The 18910-nt window shown below is 42.5% G+C and overlaps 1 protein-coding gene across 5 annotated transcripts in view; it reads right to left on the reverse strand.

The window, feature by feature from the left end:
- The window catches only part of CAPN3 (calpain 3), a 238611-nt gene that overhangs the window by 143625 nt on the left and 76076 nt on the right, over positions 1 to 18910 (reverse strand). For 4 of the 5 annotated variants that reach the window (XM_029598625.1, XM_029598628.1, XM_029598626.1 and 1 more), the window contains exons 6-8: positions 15599 to 15736; positions 11994 to 12077; positions 10217 to 10302 (exon numbers count right to left, since the gene is read on the reverse strand). In XM_029598625.1, coding sequence (XP_029454485.1) covers positions 10217 to 10302; positions 11994 to 12077; positions 15599 to 15736 — 308 coding nt within the window. The remainder of the gene's footprint in view (positions 1 to 10216; positions 10303 to 11993; positions 12078 to 15598; positions 15737 to 18910) is intronic. The other variant, XM_029598629.1, reaches the window with a different exon arrangement.

The following is an 18910-nucleotide window of genomic DNA, read 5'->3' on the forward strand; positions in this document are numbered from 1 at the left end:
GAAAAATCCGCCATCCTAAACTTCAGAGATGTTCAGAACCTCCCATCACCCCCATATCAATTTATTAGCTACATTTAATAAAATATAAGACAGACTGAATGCAGCAGATTTCACCTTAGTACTAAGAAAACCAAAGCAGCATTCCTTGGTAATAGGTCATTGGGTGGACTTTTAATGGACATTAAAGGATCCAAGGAAGGATCCAGAATCAAATCAAGTGCAGCTTTTAAATATCTTGACATCTGAATTGACTAAGCTAAGCTCTAAACCAGGGGTAGGCAAATCCAGGCCTTGAGTGCAACAAGCCAGTCGGGTTTTCAGGATATCTGTAATGAATATACATGAGATATATTTGCACAAGGGCAGTTCTATAATTAAGTAGGGTGAGGCAGCCGTCTCAGGTGATAACATTTTGGAGCAGCAGCAAGAGTCCCTAATTTCATTCTCCTTAAAATATTGTAAACCGTTGTGATGGTATATCTGATACGACGGTATATAAAACTCAATAAACTAAACTAAACTAAACACCTCTATGGTAACCACCTCACTTTGCCTTTTGGACTTGCATCCAAATACCAGCAGCGGGAGTTTGATCAAAATCCATTAGTGATCCCCCACACCCCGCTGGCAGGAAGACCCGTGCAATAGTACCACTTGAACACATATGAGCAGGATTCCTACAACCCACCACCAGGAAAAAGACTCATGTGACAGCACCATTTAACATGCTGGAGGGATTCCCTCATGCCACCAGCAAGAAGAAGACCCCACCATAGTACCCAGTGATGAACTGCCAGCAAAGTTTTCACATCTGGCTGGCAGAAAGAAGTAAAAGACTCAGTGGGAGCATGTGAGGGAAAGGATGGGGGGTGGGGTGAGTTAAAAAGGAGAGAAGAAAAAGGGGAGTATGAGTGAGAGGTATGGGAAGCAGGGTGAGTGAGTGAGTAAGAGAGAAGGAAGGGGAGGTGAGTGGGAAAGGAAGTGGGTGAGTGACTGAGGGAAGGATAGAGGACTGAGTGAGAGGGGAAAGGGAAATGGGATGAAGGAGAATGGAGGGAAGGAAAGTGCTGTGTGAATGAGAGGGGAGTAAAGGGAGGTCAATGGGAAGAGAAGAGAATGAGTGACTGAGAGTGAAGGAAGGGGATGTGAATGAGAGGGGAGAGACGGGAGACGAAACAAGAGGAATAGGGGGAGGGTATAGCTGGAAGAGAGAAGTGAGAAGAAAAGAGGGGAAAACGTGGGAAGTAAGAAGGAGCAGACTGTATGGGGGAGCAGATGTGGGAGAGACTGCAGAACTAGTGGAAGCACTAGGCAAGCAAAGAGGCAGCCTAGTGTGCCACAGTTTGGGGACTGGTGCAGCACTGGCAGAACTATGGTGATTGCTCTTTGTTCTTCCTGCCTGCACAGGCCCGGAAGACAAAATCATGTAGTGTGGGTCTGCATGGGTGGGAAGAAGGTGGTGCAATTGGTGTGGCTGGAAGGATCAGGAGCAGCATTGGTCCACATAGCCAGAAGAAAAGTGGAGGAGAAGCATTGGTCTGCACCATGGGAAGAAAAAGGAGGAGCCCCATCAACCACATGGGCTGAAAGTGGAGGCTGCTGTCACATATACATTCCAGAGGGGGAGTAGGGTGTCTAAGCACAGTGTATGTGTAAGCATGTATGAGCAAGAGAGAATGTGTGCATGTGTGTATATGTGCGTATGTATGTTTGAGTAAGCATTTGTGTGTGAGCATGTGGGCTTGATGGACCCTTGGTCTGACCCAGTATGGCATTTTCTTATGTTCTTATGTAAGTGAGAATGCACGTGTGGATATGTGAGTGTGAGAGAGCATGTGTGTGAGAATGTGTGTGTGTGAGTGTATAAGAATGAATATGTGTGTGTTAGAGAGTTTGTTACTGTTTGAGTGCTGGCAGTTAGGTTTACTATATTGTAATTATAATTCCATTTACTTATGAATTTCTGAGGGCCAGGCCCATACCCAATGCCCTTTACAGTGAGCCTAATACCATATGGTTCCAAGCATCATTTCTGCAGGATTTTTTGGTTGGCACCACAGCAGTGCATGTAAGTATACATGTTGTTATAAATGATGGGGCAGATATTCAAAGATATCCGGGTAAGTAAGTTAGCCAGATAAGACTTATCTGTCTAACGTACAAGGGATATTCAGCAGTACGAATATAATGCTGAATATTTCCATACAAATTTCTAGTTAGCTGGATAAGTCTTATCCAGCTAACTTTAGATTTGCTATTGAGTAGGTCTAACTTGTCTGGTTAACTTAACCAGATAAATATGAATATCATTATTTAACCGGCTAAGTTAACTGGATAAATAGCTCCACCCAGAAACGCCCATTTCCCGCCTAACACTTAGCTGGATAAGTTATTATCTGCTTAAGTACTTACCTGGCTAAGTGCTGACTGATGAATGGTGCCGGATAGCCATCACCACTTAGCTGGATAATTTGCCATTTAAGTAAATAAGTGCTAAGTAGTGCTGAATATTGACCTCGATATTTTATCTCAGAAAACTGTATCTTTTTGGCTTCAAGAATTGGATAATAAGTCATTTTAAAATAAAGGCATCAGATTCATTTTTAATTGTGTGTGAAGAGCGTTGAGAGGAATAGGGGGGCACAAAGCTGTAAGGTTCACCCAGGCTCCTAATAACCTTGCACCAGCCCTGAGAGAGTGTGCCACACACAAATCCTTACCATTCACCCATCTCCCATTTCCCCAGGGCGCAGATGCCGGGGAAGGGTGAAAGACAGGTGAGGGGATTCCTGGGAGTTGGGCTGGATTGCCAGCTCCCTAGAAATATTATCACTGTCTCTCTATCTGCCACTCCTCTGGTAACCCTGCCCCCCTGCCTCCCCTTCTCCCCTTCATTTGACATCACTAAAAGGGCTAGATCCCAAGCAATGTTCCTTCTTTGTGCAGAATCATTTTCTTTTGTGCAATTTTTTATTAGCTGAGTTGAAATTTGTGCGCCTTGAAGTAATGTAATGCAAATAACCGGGATTTCTTGGGCACACTATATTTTGCCATGTGCACAGGGTTCTTGAACTGTGCACAACTTAGAGGAAACAGTGCACAGCTTGGTCGAAACAGTGATTCATTCCGCAGCTCCCTCAGTGATCCAACCTGCACCTTTTAGAGGGCAGCACCATCTCATCGCTCTCCTCAGGCAGCAGATTGCCTTGAGCCACCCCTGCATTTACATCTAGTGGAGGGGCAGAGCTTGCAAATGCATTTCATGTATATTCCGTGTGAATATCTTAAAAAATCCAACTGGCCTTGCCTCCTCCTGCCCCTAACTTTGATTACAACAGCTATAATCTGGTGAGAAATACTAACAGTAAATTTGGAGCACCATATAGATTAAAACCTCAGCTCAGAATTATTATTTGAAGAATTGAATTATGCTGTAATTATGCATTGTATGGCCCTGGCTAAATGCCTGAGGTAGGGCAGTTGCTATGTAATAGAATCTGTAGATTTCTTTTTAGTGCTTCAAAATCTACACATTGCTGTTTGCTATTTAAGTAAATGGAGGCATATAACCAACAGAAGACAGGAAAAAATTATTTGAATTCAGAATATGTTACTCTAGATTCCTGTCTTTCTTTCTGCACTTGTTCTAACTTTACCAAAAAGAAGCAATAAACTAGATATAAAGTCTTTTCCTACTGCAAGTACCGATTCTTTGAATGAATTTCCGTTTAACCTGTCCCCATGTGCAGCACCTCATCTGCAGATGAGCTCTTATTAGTGAATTTTCCAAGGAGTTCTGCATGCAAAAATAGCAATCTAGTTACTCCAGTTGGGTGATTAATGCAGTTGCTGGATATTTGGGGAATCTGGATGTCATGGGGTACTTGGCTGGGCTCAGAGTAGGACAAGGACCGGCCTTTCGCCTAGCCAGCACCCTCCCCTGCAGGTTGAGTCCTTGGGTTCTGAGGGCCAATAGGACTTGGCTGCAGTAGCAATATCATATAATGAGTCAGGACTACAGGAGCACAACTTGGACAGGCTGGTAAGGCTGGAGCAAGGCTTGGCAGAGGGTTGGACAGGAACTGGAGCTGGGCATAGAACAAGGACTGGGACTGCAAAGAACAGAGACAAGGCAAGGAAGTGAGCATAGCCAAGGAGAGACACAAACAAGGCAAGGTCAGGATAATGGAATTAACAGGACTAAACTAGGCAAGACAGGGCAAGACAAGACCAGACAAGGACAAGACCCAAATAAGGCAGACAAGGGTAACACAGAACAGAGAACAAAGAAGCCTGAAGGCAACAAGGCTAACTGCCTGTAGGACACTAGGCAAGAGGTCTGAAGGCGATGGAGAAGGTACAGAGAAGGGCAACCAAAATGATAAAGGGAATGGAACAGCTCCCTTATGAGGAAAGACTAAAGAGGTTAGAACTTTTCAGCTTGGAGAAGAGGCAGCTGAGGGGAGATATGATAGAGGTGTTTAAAATCATGAGAGGTCTAGAACGGGTAGATGTGAATTGGTTTTTTACTCTTTTGGATAATAGAAAGACTAGGGGGCACTCCATGAAGTTAGCATGTGGCACATTTAAAACCAATCGGAGAAAGTTCTTTTTCACTCAACGCACAATTAAACTCTGGAATTTGTTGCCAGAAGATGTGGTTAGTGCAGTTAGTATAGCTGTGTTTAAAAAAGGATTGGATAAGTTCTTGGAGGAGAAGTCCATTACCTGCTAATAAGTTCACTTAGAGAATAGCCACTGCCATTAGCAATGGTAACATGGAATAGACTTAGTTTTTGGGTACTTGCCAGGTTCTTATGGCCTGGATTGGCCACTGTTGGAAACAGGATGCTGGGCTTGATGGACCCTTGGTCCGACCCAGTATGGCATGTTCTTATGTTCTTATGTTCTTAAGGCCCCTAGGTACAAAGAAAGGCCTGGAGGCTACAAGGCGAGATAAGCCCTTGTGTAGGCCACAGATTCTGTTATGTTTTGTAAGGCTTGGGTGGACCCTTGGTCATTGTGGCAGCTGACTCCACCCATGGGGGGAAGTCCCGTGAGGGGCCACAGGTCAGGCTCAGCTCAGGACACACAAATACAGATTATATCTTTAATTAGACAGTTTGTGAAGCCACCAGAGGTGGCGGTAGTGGAGTAGAAGATGGAGCCCGACTAAGCTAGTATTCCTCAGGGCACTAGAACAGCGGTTCCTCCGGTAGCAGTGCTGTAGTGAAAAGAACTGAGAGAATGAGTACAATAAGATAGTCACAGAGTCCCCAGTATGGAAAGCTCCGAGATAGGGAGAGCTGGCCCTCAAGGAGCGAGTACCAGATCCCTGGGAGCAGAGACTCGTTGGCAAGCAGTTCCATGTAGGAGATGGCATTAGCGCTGAAACGGAGGCAGGCCCTCAAGGAGTGAGTACCTGGTTCCAGGGAAACCGCTCTGAGGAGTAGATGGTAGTAGTACTCACAGATGGTGTGTGTAGCGAATTCTTCCAAGTAGAAGAGGAGATGGACCCAGGCAGCGAGTAAGGGAACATGGGCCCTCAAGGAGCGAGTACCGGTTCCTGATAGTGACCTGAAAGACGCAGAAAGGCCCCCGAGGAGTGGGTACCTCGTTAGCAGAAAAGAGTCCAATAGAAGTTGGAGGCAGAGTAGCTGGGTACGGAGAGCGAATCCCATCCATAGGAAATCCCTTGCTAACTCAACGGCTAGCAATAAACAACAGGCTTAAATATCCGGGCAGCGTGACGTCATCACAGGGGGACGCCCCTGAGGTACGCGCCATAGAGGAAATAAGAATGAGGGCTGCGCGGCATGCGCACCCTAAGGTACCTGAGGAGCATGGCGAGAGGCAGCACCCAAGCCGGTCCGGGGATGCCGGAGAGGATGGCAGCCAGATGTCCACAAGAAGCAGGAGGAGTCGCAGAAAGAAAGAAGGTAGGCGGAGTGAAGCCGTCGGGCAGCGATGGTTGCAACAGATTCGAAGCAAGGAATGGCCTAGAAAGGCCGCAAAGCAGGGTATATAAAACATTTAAAGAAATAAATATTTAATGCTCTTAATTTGTTCGTATAATGTAACATTGTGAATATGACACTGTAAACTGCCCTGATCAATATTTCTTGAAGGGTGCAGTATATAAACATTTTTTAAATAAATAAATAAGTCCAGAGTAGGCCACAGAACAAGATACTAGGAATAGGAAGATACAAAGGCCACAAGGCAAGGTAAGGCAAGAAGCAAGAAGGCCCGTAGACCACAGGCAAGGGAAGGAACAAGAAGACCCGTAGACTTCAAGGCATGGAATAAGGAACAAGGGTCAGGTCAGAGAGCCCATGGAAATTCCATGAAAAGTCAAGGTTAAACTGGCGAGGATGAGTTGCATAGGGCTGGGGCTTGGGTGTACTGCAGGCAGTGAGGAGGAGATTGATTCCTGGTGAAGAAGAAGTTGAAAGACAGCCTAGGTCAGGTGATCATTGAGGATCTGGCTCCGGTGGCTGGAAGCAAAACTCATTAGAGGTCTCTGCTGGTGGAGATGCATCATTGCAGGAGGCAGGAGGGTAGTATGAGATTGAGTAACAGGTGAAATCCTAACACTGGATTGATTTCCAATGCTCCATGTGGACCAGGCAATCATTTTGCCTCACAGAAAAAAATGTGACCAAAACTTCACCAAAATAAAATAAAAATTTCCTCTCTAATTTGAATAAAATCGTGATAAGTCTTCCGATTATTCCCTAAGCTCAGTTTTGCAAATGTTTATATGATGTAAAGAATATTCTAATGCTGTTTACCTAGCTAAAACTAAAATAAAACCAAGATTTATCTAAAAATCACTTCAATTACCCTTGCTACAAAATAACAAAAGGCTATGCTTGTTTCAGTTTACTAGATAACCAGGACAATTCAATAGTAAACTCTCTGCAGCAAACTCTTTTTTTCCTTTTTTTTTGTTCAGCAGCCAAACACAGGCTGCAGATAATATCCCACCTCATGGCTATCTTTCTCAGTCTGCCTCTCTTCAAACAGAAACCCATGTTTCATTCCTAAATTTCAGAGACAGCAGTGATTGGTTTAGAAGTCCCCTTGATTATTATTGGCTACAGTGATGAATAAGTAATGTATCACTTATTTATGCTTTGATGCAAAATTCTGCCATTTACCAATTTAAATCTAAACAGTATCTGATAAATTATCAAAGAAAAGTTAATTATAATATCTTCTCCCATCACTGGACTGTCTCAGGGTGGAAGTGTTGTCTAGCTAATGGTACAGCACTAGTTTCCATCCATAGGACCCCCTATTTTGGGGCTGATGTAACAAGTTGAGTGATAAAACTGTGTGCTGAAATTCAGTGCACAATTTCTTAAAATATAAGCTACAATTGTTTAATCTCCCGATGCAGTATGCTAATAGTATGCTAATGCATTGGAAGTTAAAAGCATGCAAACCCAAAAATGTGCACAAAGAAAAGGCTTAGCACACAGAAAAACATAATTTATGCACATAAATCATATTTGGTTTATGTGCACAAATCATGTTTTCTGTGCATAAAATATAATTTGTGTGTGTTTTCAGTACAGAAAGCATTTTTTGTGTGCATAAATCATATTTTACGTTCTGAAAACATGCTTACAGGTCCAGCACCAGAACTCCAGCTTCCACCCATAGACTAACATTAATCGTGGAAACTTTACTCCACCTCACACTAGAAGTTAAGTTTCCAGCACTAATAAAACACAAGGTAAGACAGAGTACTTCTCTGCACTGGGGTAATAGCTAATGTCATCATTAGCATGGGATTTGCATGAGAGGGCACTAACTGCTGTGTGCACATTTTTTGGTGCATAAAGCTCCTTGCTACATCAGCAGTAAAATTTGCCCACAAAAAATATGCACACATCTGGGGGTTAAACTGGGGGCTGTGCTTAGCACATTTTATTTCATTGCCCCTTCAATTACAGTTGCAAGGCACCAGAGTTTTGTCTCCTAAACTCCCATACGATTTCAAAGGAAGTGTACAGTTTTCGATTACCCATTGTAAACAAATGTGAATTATTATTTATTTATTTATTTGGTGCTTTTCTATACCGGCATTCATGATACAATCATATCATGTCGGTTTACATGGAACAGGGGTACAATAACCTTAGGTATTAACAAAGTGAAGAGAAGCAGAAGTTACAATAAAACAGAGGTGCTGGAACTGGGGGAAGAGGAAGAACAAAGCATAAGTAACTCAACGGCAAGAAGAGCAATTATTTACATTGTGCTGAATGTACAGTAATGATTGCTATGTTGAATCAGTGAGTTTCTGGAAAGGCTTGTTTAAATAACCAAGTCTTAAGCCTTTTTCTAAAAGTCACCAGGCAGGGTTCTTGTCTGAGTTCGGGGGGAATAGCATTCGGGGGGAATAGCATTTTTCAAAAAGACATTTGTTTTCTCCCAACTCTTCTGTATTTCTTGACTTCAACTGAAGTGACCAAGAGTTGTCTTAAGTGTTACTTAAATTACACCTTAGCTAAGCAGGGAAAAAATTAATTTAAATTAATAATTGTTCCTAATCACTTATACATGTTTTCCCCTAAACTGTGCCCTTACACACGGGCCAATACAGTAAGTCACGCGGGAGAGCCAGCGAGCGCCCGTGCTTCCGACGCGCGCTCAGGCCACTCTCCTGGGTGCGCGATTCAGTAAAGAAAGATATGCAAATTAGGGCCCGTGGTAAAGGAGGCACTAGGGACACTAGCACGTCCCTTGTGCTTCCTTTTTTGACAGAAGCAGCGGCTGTCAGCGGGTTTGACAGCCGATGTTTAATTTTACCGGCGTCAGTTCTCAAACCCGCTGACAGCCACGGATTTGGAAAACGGACGCCGGCAAATTTGAGCGTCCGTCTTTCAACCCGCGGGCAGATTTTTAATTTAATTTTTTTTAATTTTTATTAATTTTTGGGGCCTCCGACTTAATATCGCTATGATATTAAGTTGGAAGGTATACAGAAAAGCTGTTTTTTCTGCTTTTCTGTACACATTCCCAGTGCCGGCCGAAATTAACTCCTGCCTTTGGCAGGTGTTAATTTCTGAAAGTAAAATGTGCGGCATTCGCTGTACATTTTACTTTCTGTATCACGCGGGAATAACTAATAGGCCCATCAACATGCATTTGCATGTTGCAGGCGCTATAATTTTCGGGGGGGTTGGCCGCGCATTTTCGATGCGCTATTATCCCTTACTGTATAAGGGGTAAAATAGCGTATCGAAAACGCTATTATCCCTTACTGTATAAGGGGTAAAATAGCGCATCGAAAACGCTATTATCCCTTACTGTATAAGGGGTAAAATAGCGCATCGAAATGCGTGGCCAAATGGGGGCTAACAGTGCGCTCAGCCTGAGCGCACTTTACTGCATCGGCCCGACAGACCTCAACAAGACTTTCCAAATTTACATGGCTTATCCAGTCCATCCACTGAAAATCTTATTGAGGAGGTGTCTTAGCAGCTTCACAGATATCTTTAGCTTAATTTCTCTATTTTATTCTTGTCCATGAGTGGAATCTACCTCAGGAGCCTTTCATGCTTCTGTATCAGGGCTAGCTGATCTTGAACTGGTATCTTGCAGCATCTCAGCCCAGAGTTTTGTGTGGCAAGCTATCTACACACCTGTTGCGAGAGATTTTCCAGCATACTCACCACATATCTTCAAATCCATATTTTGCCTGCCCTATGTCAGTGAATTGGGCCAGCAGGAGCCAGCTAAGAATGGCATTTGTCTAGTGTGTATAACTTCTTCAGCTTGTGCTTTCTGCTGTTATAACTCCTTGGATCCTGGCATTCTACTTTTAGACTAATTTCTCTCTTTTGACCTCAACCCGGCACTGATCACAAGTGTGATTATTGGACCTGTTCTCATGTGGCTACAGGACTTGCCTTAGCTATTCTTTATATGAACTGTATGCTCATCACTTACCTTAGCTGTGGCCATTACATAACATTCCACAACATCAAACTCCCACTATTAACTTCCTCACATGCTTTTGACACCAACATATTCTTTTAAATCCCTAGAGTATTTAGCACATATATATTTTTTTACTCCTGGTTTAATCCATACACACAAATCACAGTGCAAGTGCAATCCATTTTAGTTAAATAGGGTAAAAAATCATCTAAGATCTAAAATAATTTCACTTCATTCATAATACCCTTATACCACCAACCTGTCGCTCCAGGATCCATTCCATTCCACTTTTCCCCAGGGGTTCCTGAGACGCACCAGCTTTACTTTGTCTGTTTTGTAGGCGATCTTGTCAGAAGAACAATTATTAATGTTATTATTATTTATTGAAAGAGAAAATAATTAAGAGTTCAAAAGAGTAAAGGAAATGAGAAAAAGGAATGAAAATAACAAAAAAGAGATAAAAACTAAAAAAAAGGTAAATAAATAAAAATATTGGAAAAGTACAGGTTGAAAAAATATTTTATTTTAAAAGAACATTTTCAAACTTGAGACTTTCCATATAATTTTGGGGAGTTTTAAATGCACTTATATGCAAATTTCTGTAAGTATGCCACAAAATCATCACTGAATTTTATAATCCTAATCACAGAATATACCCCCAGATTTGCTGCAGGAAACCAAGGGTCTTGAATATTATTTATTGAAGGGAGCAACTGGGGGATACACGTGGAGGGTAATTTTTAAATTGAAACACAGAGAGGTGTTAAAATATAAAAATAATTATTTAACTTAGGGATAGAATCAGTATCAAAGATCTTATTGTGCTGACTAAGATAATCCACTGCCTCCTGCCCACAGTGGACTTCAAGAAGATATCAGATAGCACCAATATTCAAATCATTTACTGATTCATTATTTAAAAAAATGAAGCATGAAATTGCAAAATAAATCCTTCCAGCAGAAACCAAAAATAAACAATATAGAGCATACATATACTTATCAACTATCTCCAGAAAAGATCTCTTATCTTTGTCTCTGAGCTCTTTTGCAAAATGTTTTATGGCATGTTAACACCATAACGCATGTATTAAGAACAATGACACACAGCGCAAATGCAAATATTTTGGAGGGGCAGGATCAGGAAGGATTTTGGGTGGGATTTAGTAAAATGAGAGGCAATATCGCACCGTGCAATAGTATAACACATGCTATTGTATAGTTTAATGCCGGAAATAACTACATCATGTTTCTGGCGTTAGGCTTTTTGATATGCCTGAAATGGCCATAATGCAATTTGTGATAAATTTTTGGAATTGCATTTTGGCCATTTTTAGGCTTGGGGGGAAGGGGAAAGCCTCTCACAGTGTGCAAATATTTATATCTCTATAGGAGGGCCATCTAATAGGTCGAGGTGAGGTGTTGGTGGTGGTTTAGGGGCCAGTTTCGCTTTAGAGTGAGATGTACGAATAGCACAGTACACCTTGGTGAAGATTTGACATCATTTGGAGTCCATCAAACTAGGGTGAGAGAACATAGTAGAAATTTCATCTTTCTGAGACTTTCCTTACTCCAAAAGATAATTTTCAAAGCCATTTTCAAGGATAAAGCAGTGCTTTTCCCACAGAAAAGGGCAGTTTTAAAACTGTCCTCCCTTATGTGGGTAAATTTATGTGCATAGTGCCGCTACACGCATAGCTTTACCCACAGTAGGGGGAGTCATCTCTGGGGCAGGGCTGGGAAGGGGCTTGCATTTACACACATACTTTTGAATTTTCAGAAATATGTGTGCATTTTTTCTTGGGGATCTACCTGCACAAATTATAAGGTCTAAGTGTGACAGTAAAGTCCTTGGATAAAAGATAACAGAGGACTTTATACCAGTGTAGGTTGTTACAAAATTAACCCCTTCCAGATCAAATCTTTTGGCAGGAATCTGCTTGGCTTTGTGCACCATTATTCTAGCCATTGTTCCTTCTCTTTTGATGATACATTGGGAAGCTGCAGCTGCCTACTCAGCACAATGAATGAATACATACCTCTTCCAATCCTGTAACAGAATAAGCGTGACCTTTGACCAGGCCATTCTGCATGCGGGTTTCAAACCGCAGTGGGACTATACCCTAGAAAACAAGAAATGGAAATTGGCACTTGAGAACGATGGTACAAATCAAGACAGACATTCTCAATAGCTGCTAGGGCTTTTCCCATGCATCAGATTGGTGGATTAGTTATTCACTTTTATAAAGAAAATATGTGGGCAATTATCACTTAGTGAAGCACACTATTTCTAAATCTTTATCTCTCCAATTTAGATAACATATGCCCTGAAACCTGGAATTTGTGACAGTTGTGGATGGGCATGAAAACCTTCTAAGTAGTGGTAGTAGATTCTTGATATACTTGCAAAATTTGGTAACGTTATATGACTTCTTATCTTAAGTCTGCTAATAAATTCTCAAAGGACAACACATGCATAAATTCCAAATGAAGCATCTCAGATAGATTCCTCAGTTTAAAGGCATAAATGAATAAGCTTGATGCGAGTGCATTACAGGTTTAGACATTGATGAAACAGCACTCTCTTATGAAGAAAGGCTGAACAGGTTAGGGGTTTCCAGCTTGGAGGTGTACAAAATCATGACTGGTGTGGCATGAGTCAACAGGGAATAGTTATTTACTCTTTCAAATAGTACTAGGACTGGGGGTAACTCCGTGAAGCTAATGTAGTAGCTTTAAAACATATTTAAGAAATTATTTTTTACAGTCAATGCACAATTAAGCTGTGCAATTATTTGCTGGAGGATGTGGTCAAAGTTATTAGTTTAGCTGGATTAAAAAAGGTTTGGACGAGTTTCTGGCAGAAACGTCCATTAACAAGTCTTAATTAGCCAGGTGTATTAAGTTAGGGACAGTGGATGTGAAGACATTTCGGTGTTTGGGCAGGGATTGCCTAGCCCCCTGAAAAGTGTAACACTGTAAGCAGGAACTATGATTTATACCTTAGAACTGCTTGAAACAAAGAAACTTGAACTGCACATCTGTGTACTACACATTATAAATCCTTATCCCCAACCCCAAATACTTGGTACAAATGGAAAAAAAAGATAAGAGAACAGATCTGAATTCCAGCGTTCTAAGTCCTCATAATTCTGGAAAGAAATCATCAATCTTTTGCCAGTGGAAATAGACCTAATAAAGGATGTATTTAGCAAACTAATTTCTGAACAAATAATCATTGTATTTTCTTACTTTCCTAATTTATTTGTTTTGTATATACTTCTCTTTTTAAGTACCTAAGTGCCTATATACTTCTTCTGTTATTACATATATACATACTGTGTTGGGTCCTGATCATTTCTGGCATTGCAATATGTCTGTTACAGCAGGCATGGGATCTCTACATTCTTTGGGAATAAGTAATAGCAAAGGGATTTTTCCATTAAGATCTGCAGTGTACTTCTAACTGATTGGACTAGTCACTGATTGGACAAGTCATCAGAGAGAGGATGATGGGCTCATAGGCCATTGGTCTGATCCAGCATAGCACTTATGTTATACATTTTTAACTTGGACAGGAGCTCATGAGTCTCATAGGACCTGGACAGCTCAGATGAATGGTCACAGCATAATACAGCATTTTATCTCTAGGCTACCAGTTGAAATCTAAACTAAGGTGGCTTTTGTGATTTCAGTCCAGTTCCAGGCACCATAGCAGAATCGTTCACATCATGAATACTGTCAGATTCCTACAGAACTGTAAATTCTACACACAATGAGAGAAAAACTCTTTATCCTCATAGACATTGTAACTAATATCTACACTTATACAATGGCTATGTGCTCTAAAAATCTGTTTCAGGATTTACAAAGGTGGTTCTAATGGATTTATAGTGTATGCCACGGTTTCCCAATCCTCTCCCTGGAGGCACACCATAATGAATATGCATGACATAGATTTGCATATCCTGGGTCTTCAATCTCATGCATATTCATTATGGCAATCCTGAAAACCTGACTGTATAGGTGTGCCTCCTGGAAAGATTTGGGAAACATGCTTTCAAGTACCTGAAAAGTGGAATATAAATCAAATAGATGATGGGAGGAGTCGTAATGGTGGCATGTTAGAAGATATATTTGCCTGCTGTGCCCTTTTCTCTTCCCTTTTTCCTTAATTCACATTCTAAGATGCCCTCAAAACAAAGGAAGGGTACAGGGTTTATCCTGCTGAAACTAAATACCCTTTGGGCCAGCAGCTGACAACAGTTTACAAGTCTTACACAACTGCTGTATTTGGAGTTGAGGATCCTGATGCCAACAGCAATGAGAGAGCATTGTGGCTGTCTGCGGAGGAGGCATCCTTGAGACTATTGGATGTACGACTACCGCCAGACCAGAGACACGACTCAGCTCGTAGCCCTGCGGTGTCTAGCAGTCATGTTGCTGGAGCGACTGCATTGGACAGGGCTAGTGCAATGTCGGTGTCAGAGCAGCAAGTTTTTGCTGTAATGACAGAAGATCGTTGGGGAGAGGGTATGGTCTTTTTCTGTCTCGCCCTTCAAGCTCTTTGAACTCCGGCGATTTTTCACTTGCTGTGAGTGCAACTTCTGAACTGCCCCAGGTAGATCAGCAAACTCCTTATGGTGAGCCTGTGTGTAGCCTTTTCATAGCCTTTGGTTGTGACACTGGATTCCCTCTGGGAATTAGTTGCAATTTTTGGGAAGTCCTTAAACACCCGATCTTCTAAAACTGACACTTTGTCTTCTAAACTCAATTAGATGTCTAATAAGCATGATGGTCAACTTTCTTCATTACATGCAGTACTCAGGTTGCAGCCATAGCGTTGGAAGTTAAAGATATTCAAGTTTTTAACTCTGTGACAGTAAAGGATCGTAACATGCTTTCCAGAAGGATAGACTTTCTTGAGAATCACACGAGCCACCTGAACTTGCGCAGCCAGATTTTAAATTGTGTGCGCGCATACAAAACAGGGGTTACGCGCATGGCTGGGCCTTGCGTGTGCTGCGTGCATCTTCAAAGGGGCCTGACCACGCACGTAACCCCCATTACGTGCAGAACTGCCAGGCCTCTTGGAAGGGGCGGGCCCGGCGGCATGTCCTGGGCAGGGAGGGGCGGGGAGCGGGCCGGGACACCAGTATTCATATATTACAAATAATGTATGCCACTCATTGGGTTCAACCTTATTTTGCCAACGCCTAGAGATTCTCCTGAATATATCAGAGCATAGAATTGAGTAAAGTATTGGCACTGTACCTAGCAGTTGTGATAGCTGGAAATGTGTGCTGGGGTCAACATAGTTAGAATTACAATTTACTATATGAGGAAACCAAATGAGAGCATCCTGTTCTTTAAAACTAGGAGGAAATAGCTGTAAAAAAACCCCAAAAAACAAACACATGCACCAATTTATATTGGCAAATAAATGCATTGGATGGTTTACTGCTAAACTAGCCTTGCGAGCATGAATTTAAGGCATTTAAACTGCATGCATCTAGAAATTAGTGCAGGAGTGAATAGTGGGAACACACAAAGACAAAGGTCAGACACTGCTGGCAGTCAAGAGAAGCCAAAGTCATCAAGCTCATTAACATGGCTGCAGAAAGTTGCTGGCTGGCATACAAACCAAGGCTGGTTTTTCGTCTGTTCCTTTGCTGTCTAGGTCTGTGCTGACCAGTGCATCACCCACACTCTGCATCATTCTGGCAATTAAGTCCCCCAAATTGCTTTGAGGAGCGAGCCCATAAGAAAACCCTCTACCATCCTGGTGGCAAGATTGTGAAAAAGGAATTAAAACGAAATATATTAGTGAAGAAGGAAATTAAAAAACTAAAAAAAAAACCAAACCATAAACTTGCAGAACCAGGGCTTGTTCCTCAGTGGGCAAGTTTGGAATTGCCGCAGTATATAGAAGAGGCTGCAAAAAGAGAGGAACTCTTTCATAGACCATATTACTAAATGTACCTATCTCCTTTACTCATTTGCTAAGGTGGAAGATGAGATGAGCAGCTAGCTGCTGCCCAGCTGAATAAGCGTGAACTTTTCATGGTAACATAGTAGTTGTCTGCAGCGAGTCTGTCCCTTTGTCCCTGCCTATTGTGTTACTGCAGATCTGTCTCCGTCTCTGGTCATTTCTATCCCTTGTCCTTTCCTCTCAGCTCTGTATCTTCACCAGCTTGCTTACATTTTGGTTACTACCACTTTTGCTGACAAGGCTGGTGTTACCTGTTTTGCTACCCTGTGTGTGTACAATTGCCATGCTGCCCATGCCAGGGGTCGTGGCAGCAGCAGCAGCAGAAGTCATGTAACATGCCCATAGGCTGCACAATGGTCTTGACCCCATGTATGGGTTTCCTCATTGAGTAGAAGGCACGTGTATGAAAAGGAGGGAGGGCCACTGAAGGACCTATGAGCTCACTCACAAGCCCCATGCCCTGTGGCTGCCTTCACCGCTGGGGGAAATGGAGCTGCTCTCCAAGCTGCTATCCTGACCAGGACATTTGGGCATGATGGCTCAAGATGAGCAGGTACCCATATCCTCTTCTCTGGGCCTGGAGTCACCAGCCATGGAGGAACCTGAGGTCTGCACATTCAGGACTGCCAAATCCACCATCTCAAACATCAAGAGACAAGCTCATAAAAATATCAGATTAGGTATAAAAATCACAAGTTGTTTTCACAAACATATCCAATACAGATATTCTATCTTATAAAAAGTAGCATATAACGGCCACCTGTAAAGTCTGCAGCATCCACAGCAGAATGCTTCTGGGGCAGGGGAAGAGTAAGCTCTGGTTCCAGCCATTAGCTCCTCACTCCTCTGCTCCAACTGGTTACACCAGCTCTCTCTCACTTTGATACTGCTCATAAGAAAACCCAAAGCCTGCAGAGCAGTGATCCCCAATTATTTTCCACAGTGGGCCACTTTTAAAGGATAACATATAGTGGAGAGCTAGAATGTCACTCCAGCCCAGCCGCAGTTCCACTGAGATCTGCCTGCCTCCGTCTCTGGTCCTTTGCTTCCCCCTTTCGATCATCCCTACTCTGGTCCATTGCTCTCTCCCCGTTCACCCATCTCTCCTCTGAACCATTGTCCCTTCTTCCTGTCTCCTCCAAGGTCCATCACCTCCCTTCCACCCACTCCTGATCCCATCCATCAGCCTATCCTTTGGTTCATTCTCCTCATCTCTCAACCTATCTCCCAACAGCTGATATAAACGGACTCACTCAATCTCCAACCAAAGCCGGCTCCTGTTCTTCATCCTCCTCCTTTCCTAAATTCTGCTTTTCTACTAACTCCCCCGCCCCCTCCCCCCACTTGGTAGACTATACTACCTTCTCAGTAAAATAGAATTTCCTCACATTTCTTCTAAACAATTCTCTTTCCATCTTCACACCATGACCCCATGTCCTTGTCAGGAGGCAGCTTTGATAGGGCCTGAATGAGTACCCTAAAGCTTCTAAATCTCTCTCTTTTCCAAATAGACTACCTGCCAGGCAGTGCTAAATACTTCTCACCTGTGTCTGTGTTTCTATGTACCTGCATTCATGCTCTGTCCCTTCTTCCTGATGCTTTCTAGGTATCACTGTTCTGTGTTCCTGCTCTGTACTGTCTCCTATTCCCAAACTACTTCAGGGGCTGTCCAGTCAAATCACTCAACACATTTCAGCTCTGCCCCTTTATATGCTCCTGGCTAGCTCAATGCAGTTATGGAAACCTGAGCAGTAGTCTAGTTCCTGAAGTCTGCACCAGCCTCTGTTCCAGTCTGATCTTTGTCTTGTCCCTCTGCAACCTGTGCTGGATTGTGCCTTGTCTGTTCCTGTACTCTACCTTGTTCACAGGACCATTCCTTGAGTGAGGTGAATCAGGGTGAATGCTTTAGGCCCTGCACTTTGGGGAGCCCTGTGCTTAGATGCATTTCCTCCCTTCCTGGTCAGGATAGCCCCCCACCTCCCCTGAGTGCGATTCTCTCCCTGCCTTCTGCTGACAGGAGGAGAGCAGTGCTTCTTACCTGTCTTCAGTCTGAATATAATGTGATGGTGGGCCCTGCATGGTTCAGAGCTCAGGGTTAGCTGGCAGAGGAGAAGGAGGCAGCCACAGGTAAGAAGCACTGCTTTCCTTCTGCAAACATCCTTGGATTAGTTTTCTGTTCCTGCTGTCAGCTGATGTCCCATTCATAAACACTAACAGTCCATGAGCTTCTTTTTCTAGGGAGAATGCTATCTTCTTTTATTTTATTGAACTCCATTATATATTAGAACATCTCTAACTTATCCCCATTTTGTCGTCTTTCTTCTAAAAGGTACATTTTCAATTCCTAATGTCTCTTTGTGTGCGTATTCTGATGCAGGTATAATCTGCACTCCCTTGATTTCCTATACAGTGTTCGCAGTCTGAAGGGGTGGAGGGTTAAGTTGGGTTTTTTGGGGTTTTTTTGTTTTGTTTTTTTTTAAATAATTGCAATTCTCTAAAATTCCCATCTCAATCCCTTCTTTCTATGAAGTATTACTTCTCAAATCAAAAACAGTTCAACATTTGCTTCACCTATTGCCCTCCAGGTCTTTTGCAACATAATTTATCTCCTCTGATTGAATCTGTAACTTCTGCTGACTTTAATTTGGAGAATACCATTATCCTAGGTGACTTTAATTTACAAGTTGACTGAACTCTTTCTCACACATGCCTAACCTTTTTGAAATCATTATCTGCATGTAGATTTGAGCAAATTGTCTCTGCCCCTACACAGAGAGCAGAACATACTCTTGATTTGGGTTTTTTGAGTCCTGAATGGTTTTCTGTGATTCATGCAAATGTCTTGACTAAGAAAGTTCTCTGGCAGACCATTTCCTGCAGAACTTTTCATTACTTTTCATGATCCGTTTTCAACCTCTGATGCCACAGTATCTCTTTCTAAAAGAGGATTTATTGACCCCAATG

The sequence above is a fragment of the Rhinatrema bivittatum genome, chromosome 4 (assembly GCF_901001135.1).
Source record: "Rhinatrema bivittatum chromosome 4, aRhiBiv1.1, whole genome shotgun sequence".
Lineage (NCBI taxonomy): Eukaryota > Metazoa > Chordata > Amphibia > Gymnophiona > Rhinatrematidae > Rhinatrema > Rhinatrema bivittatum.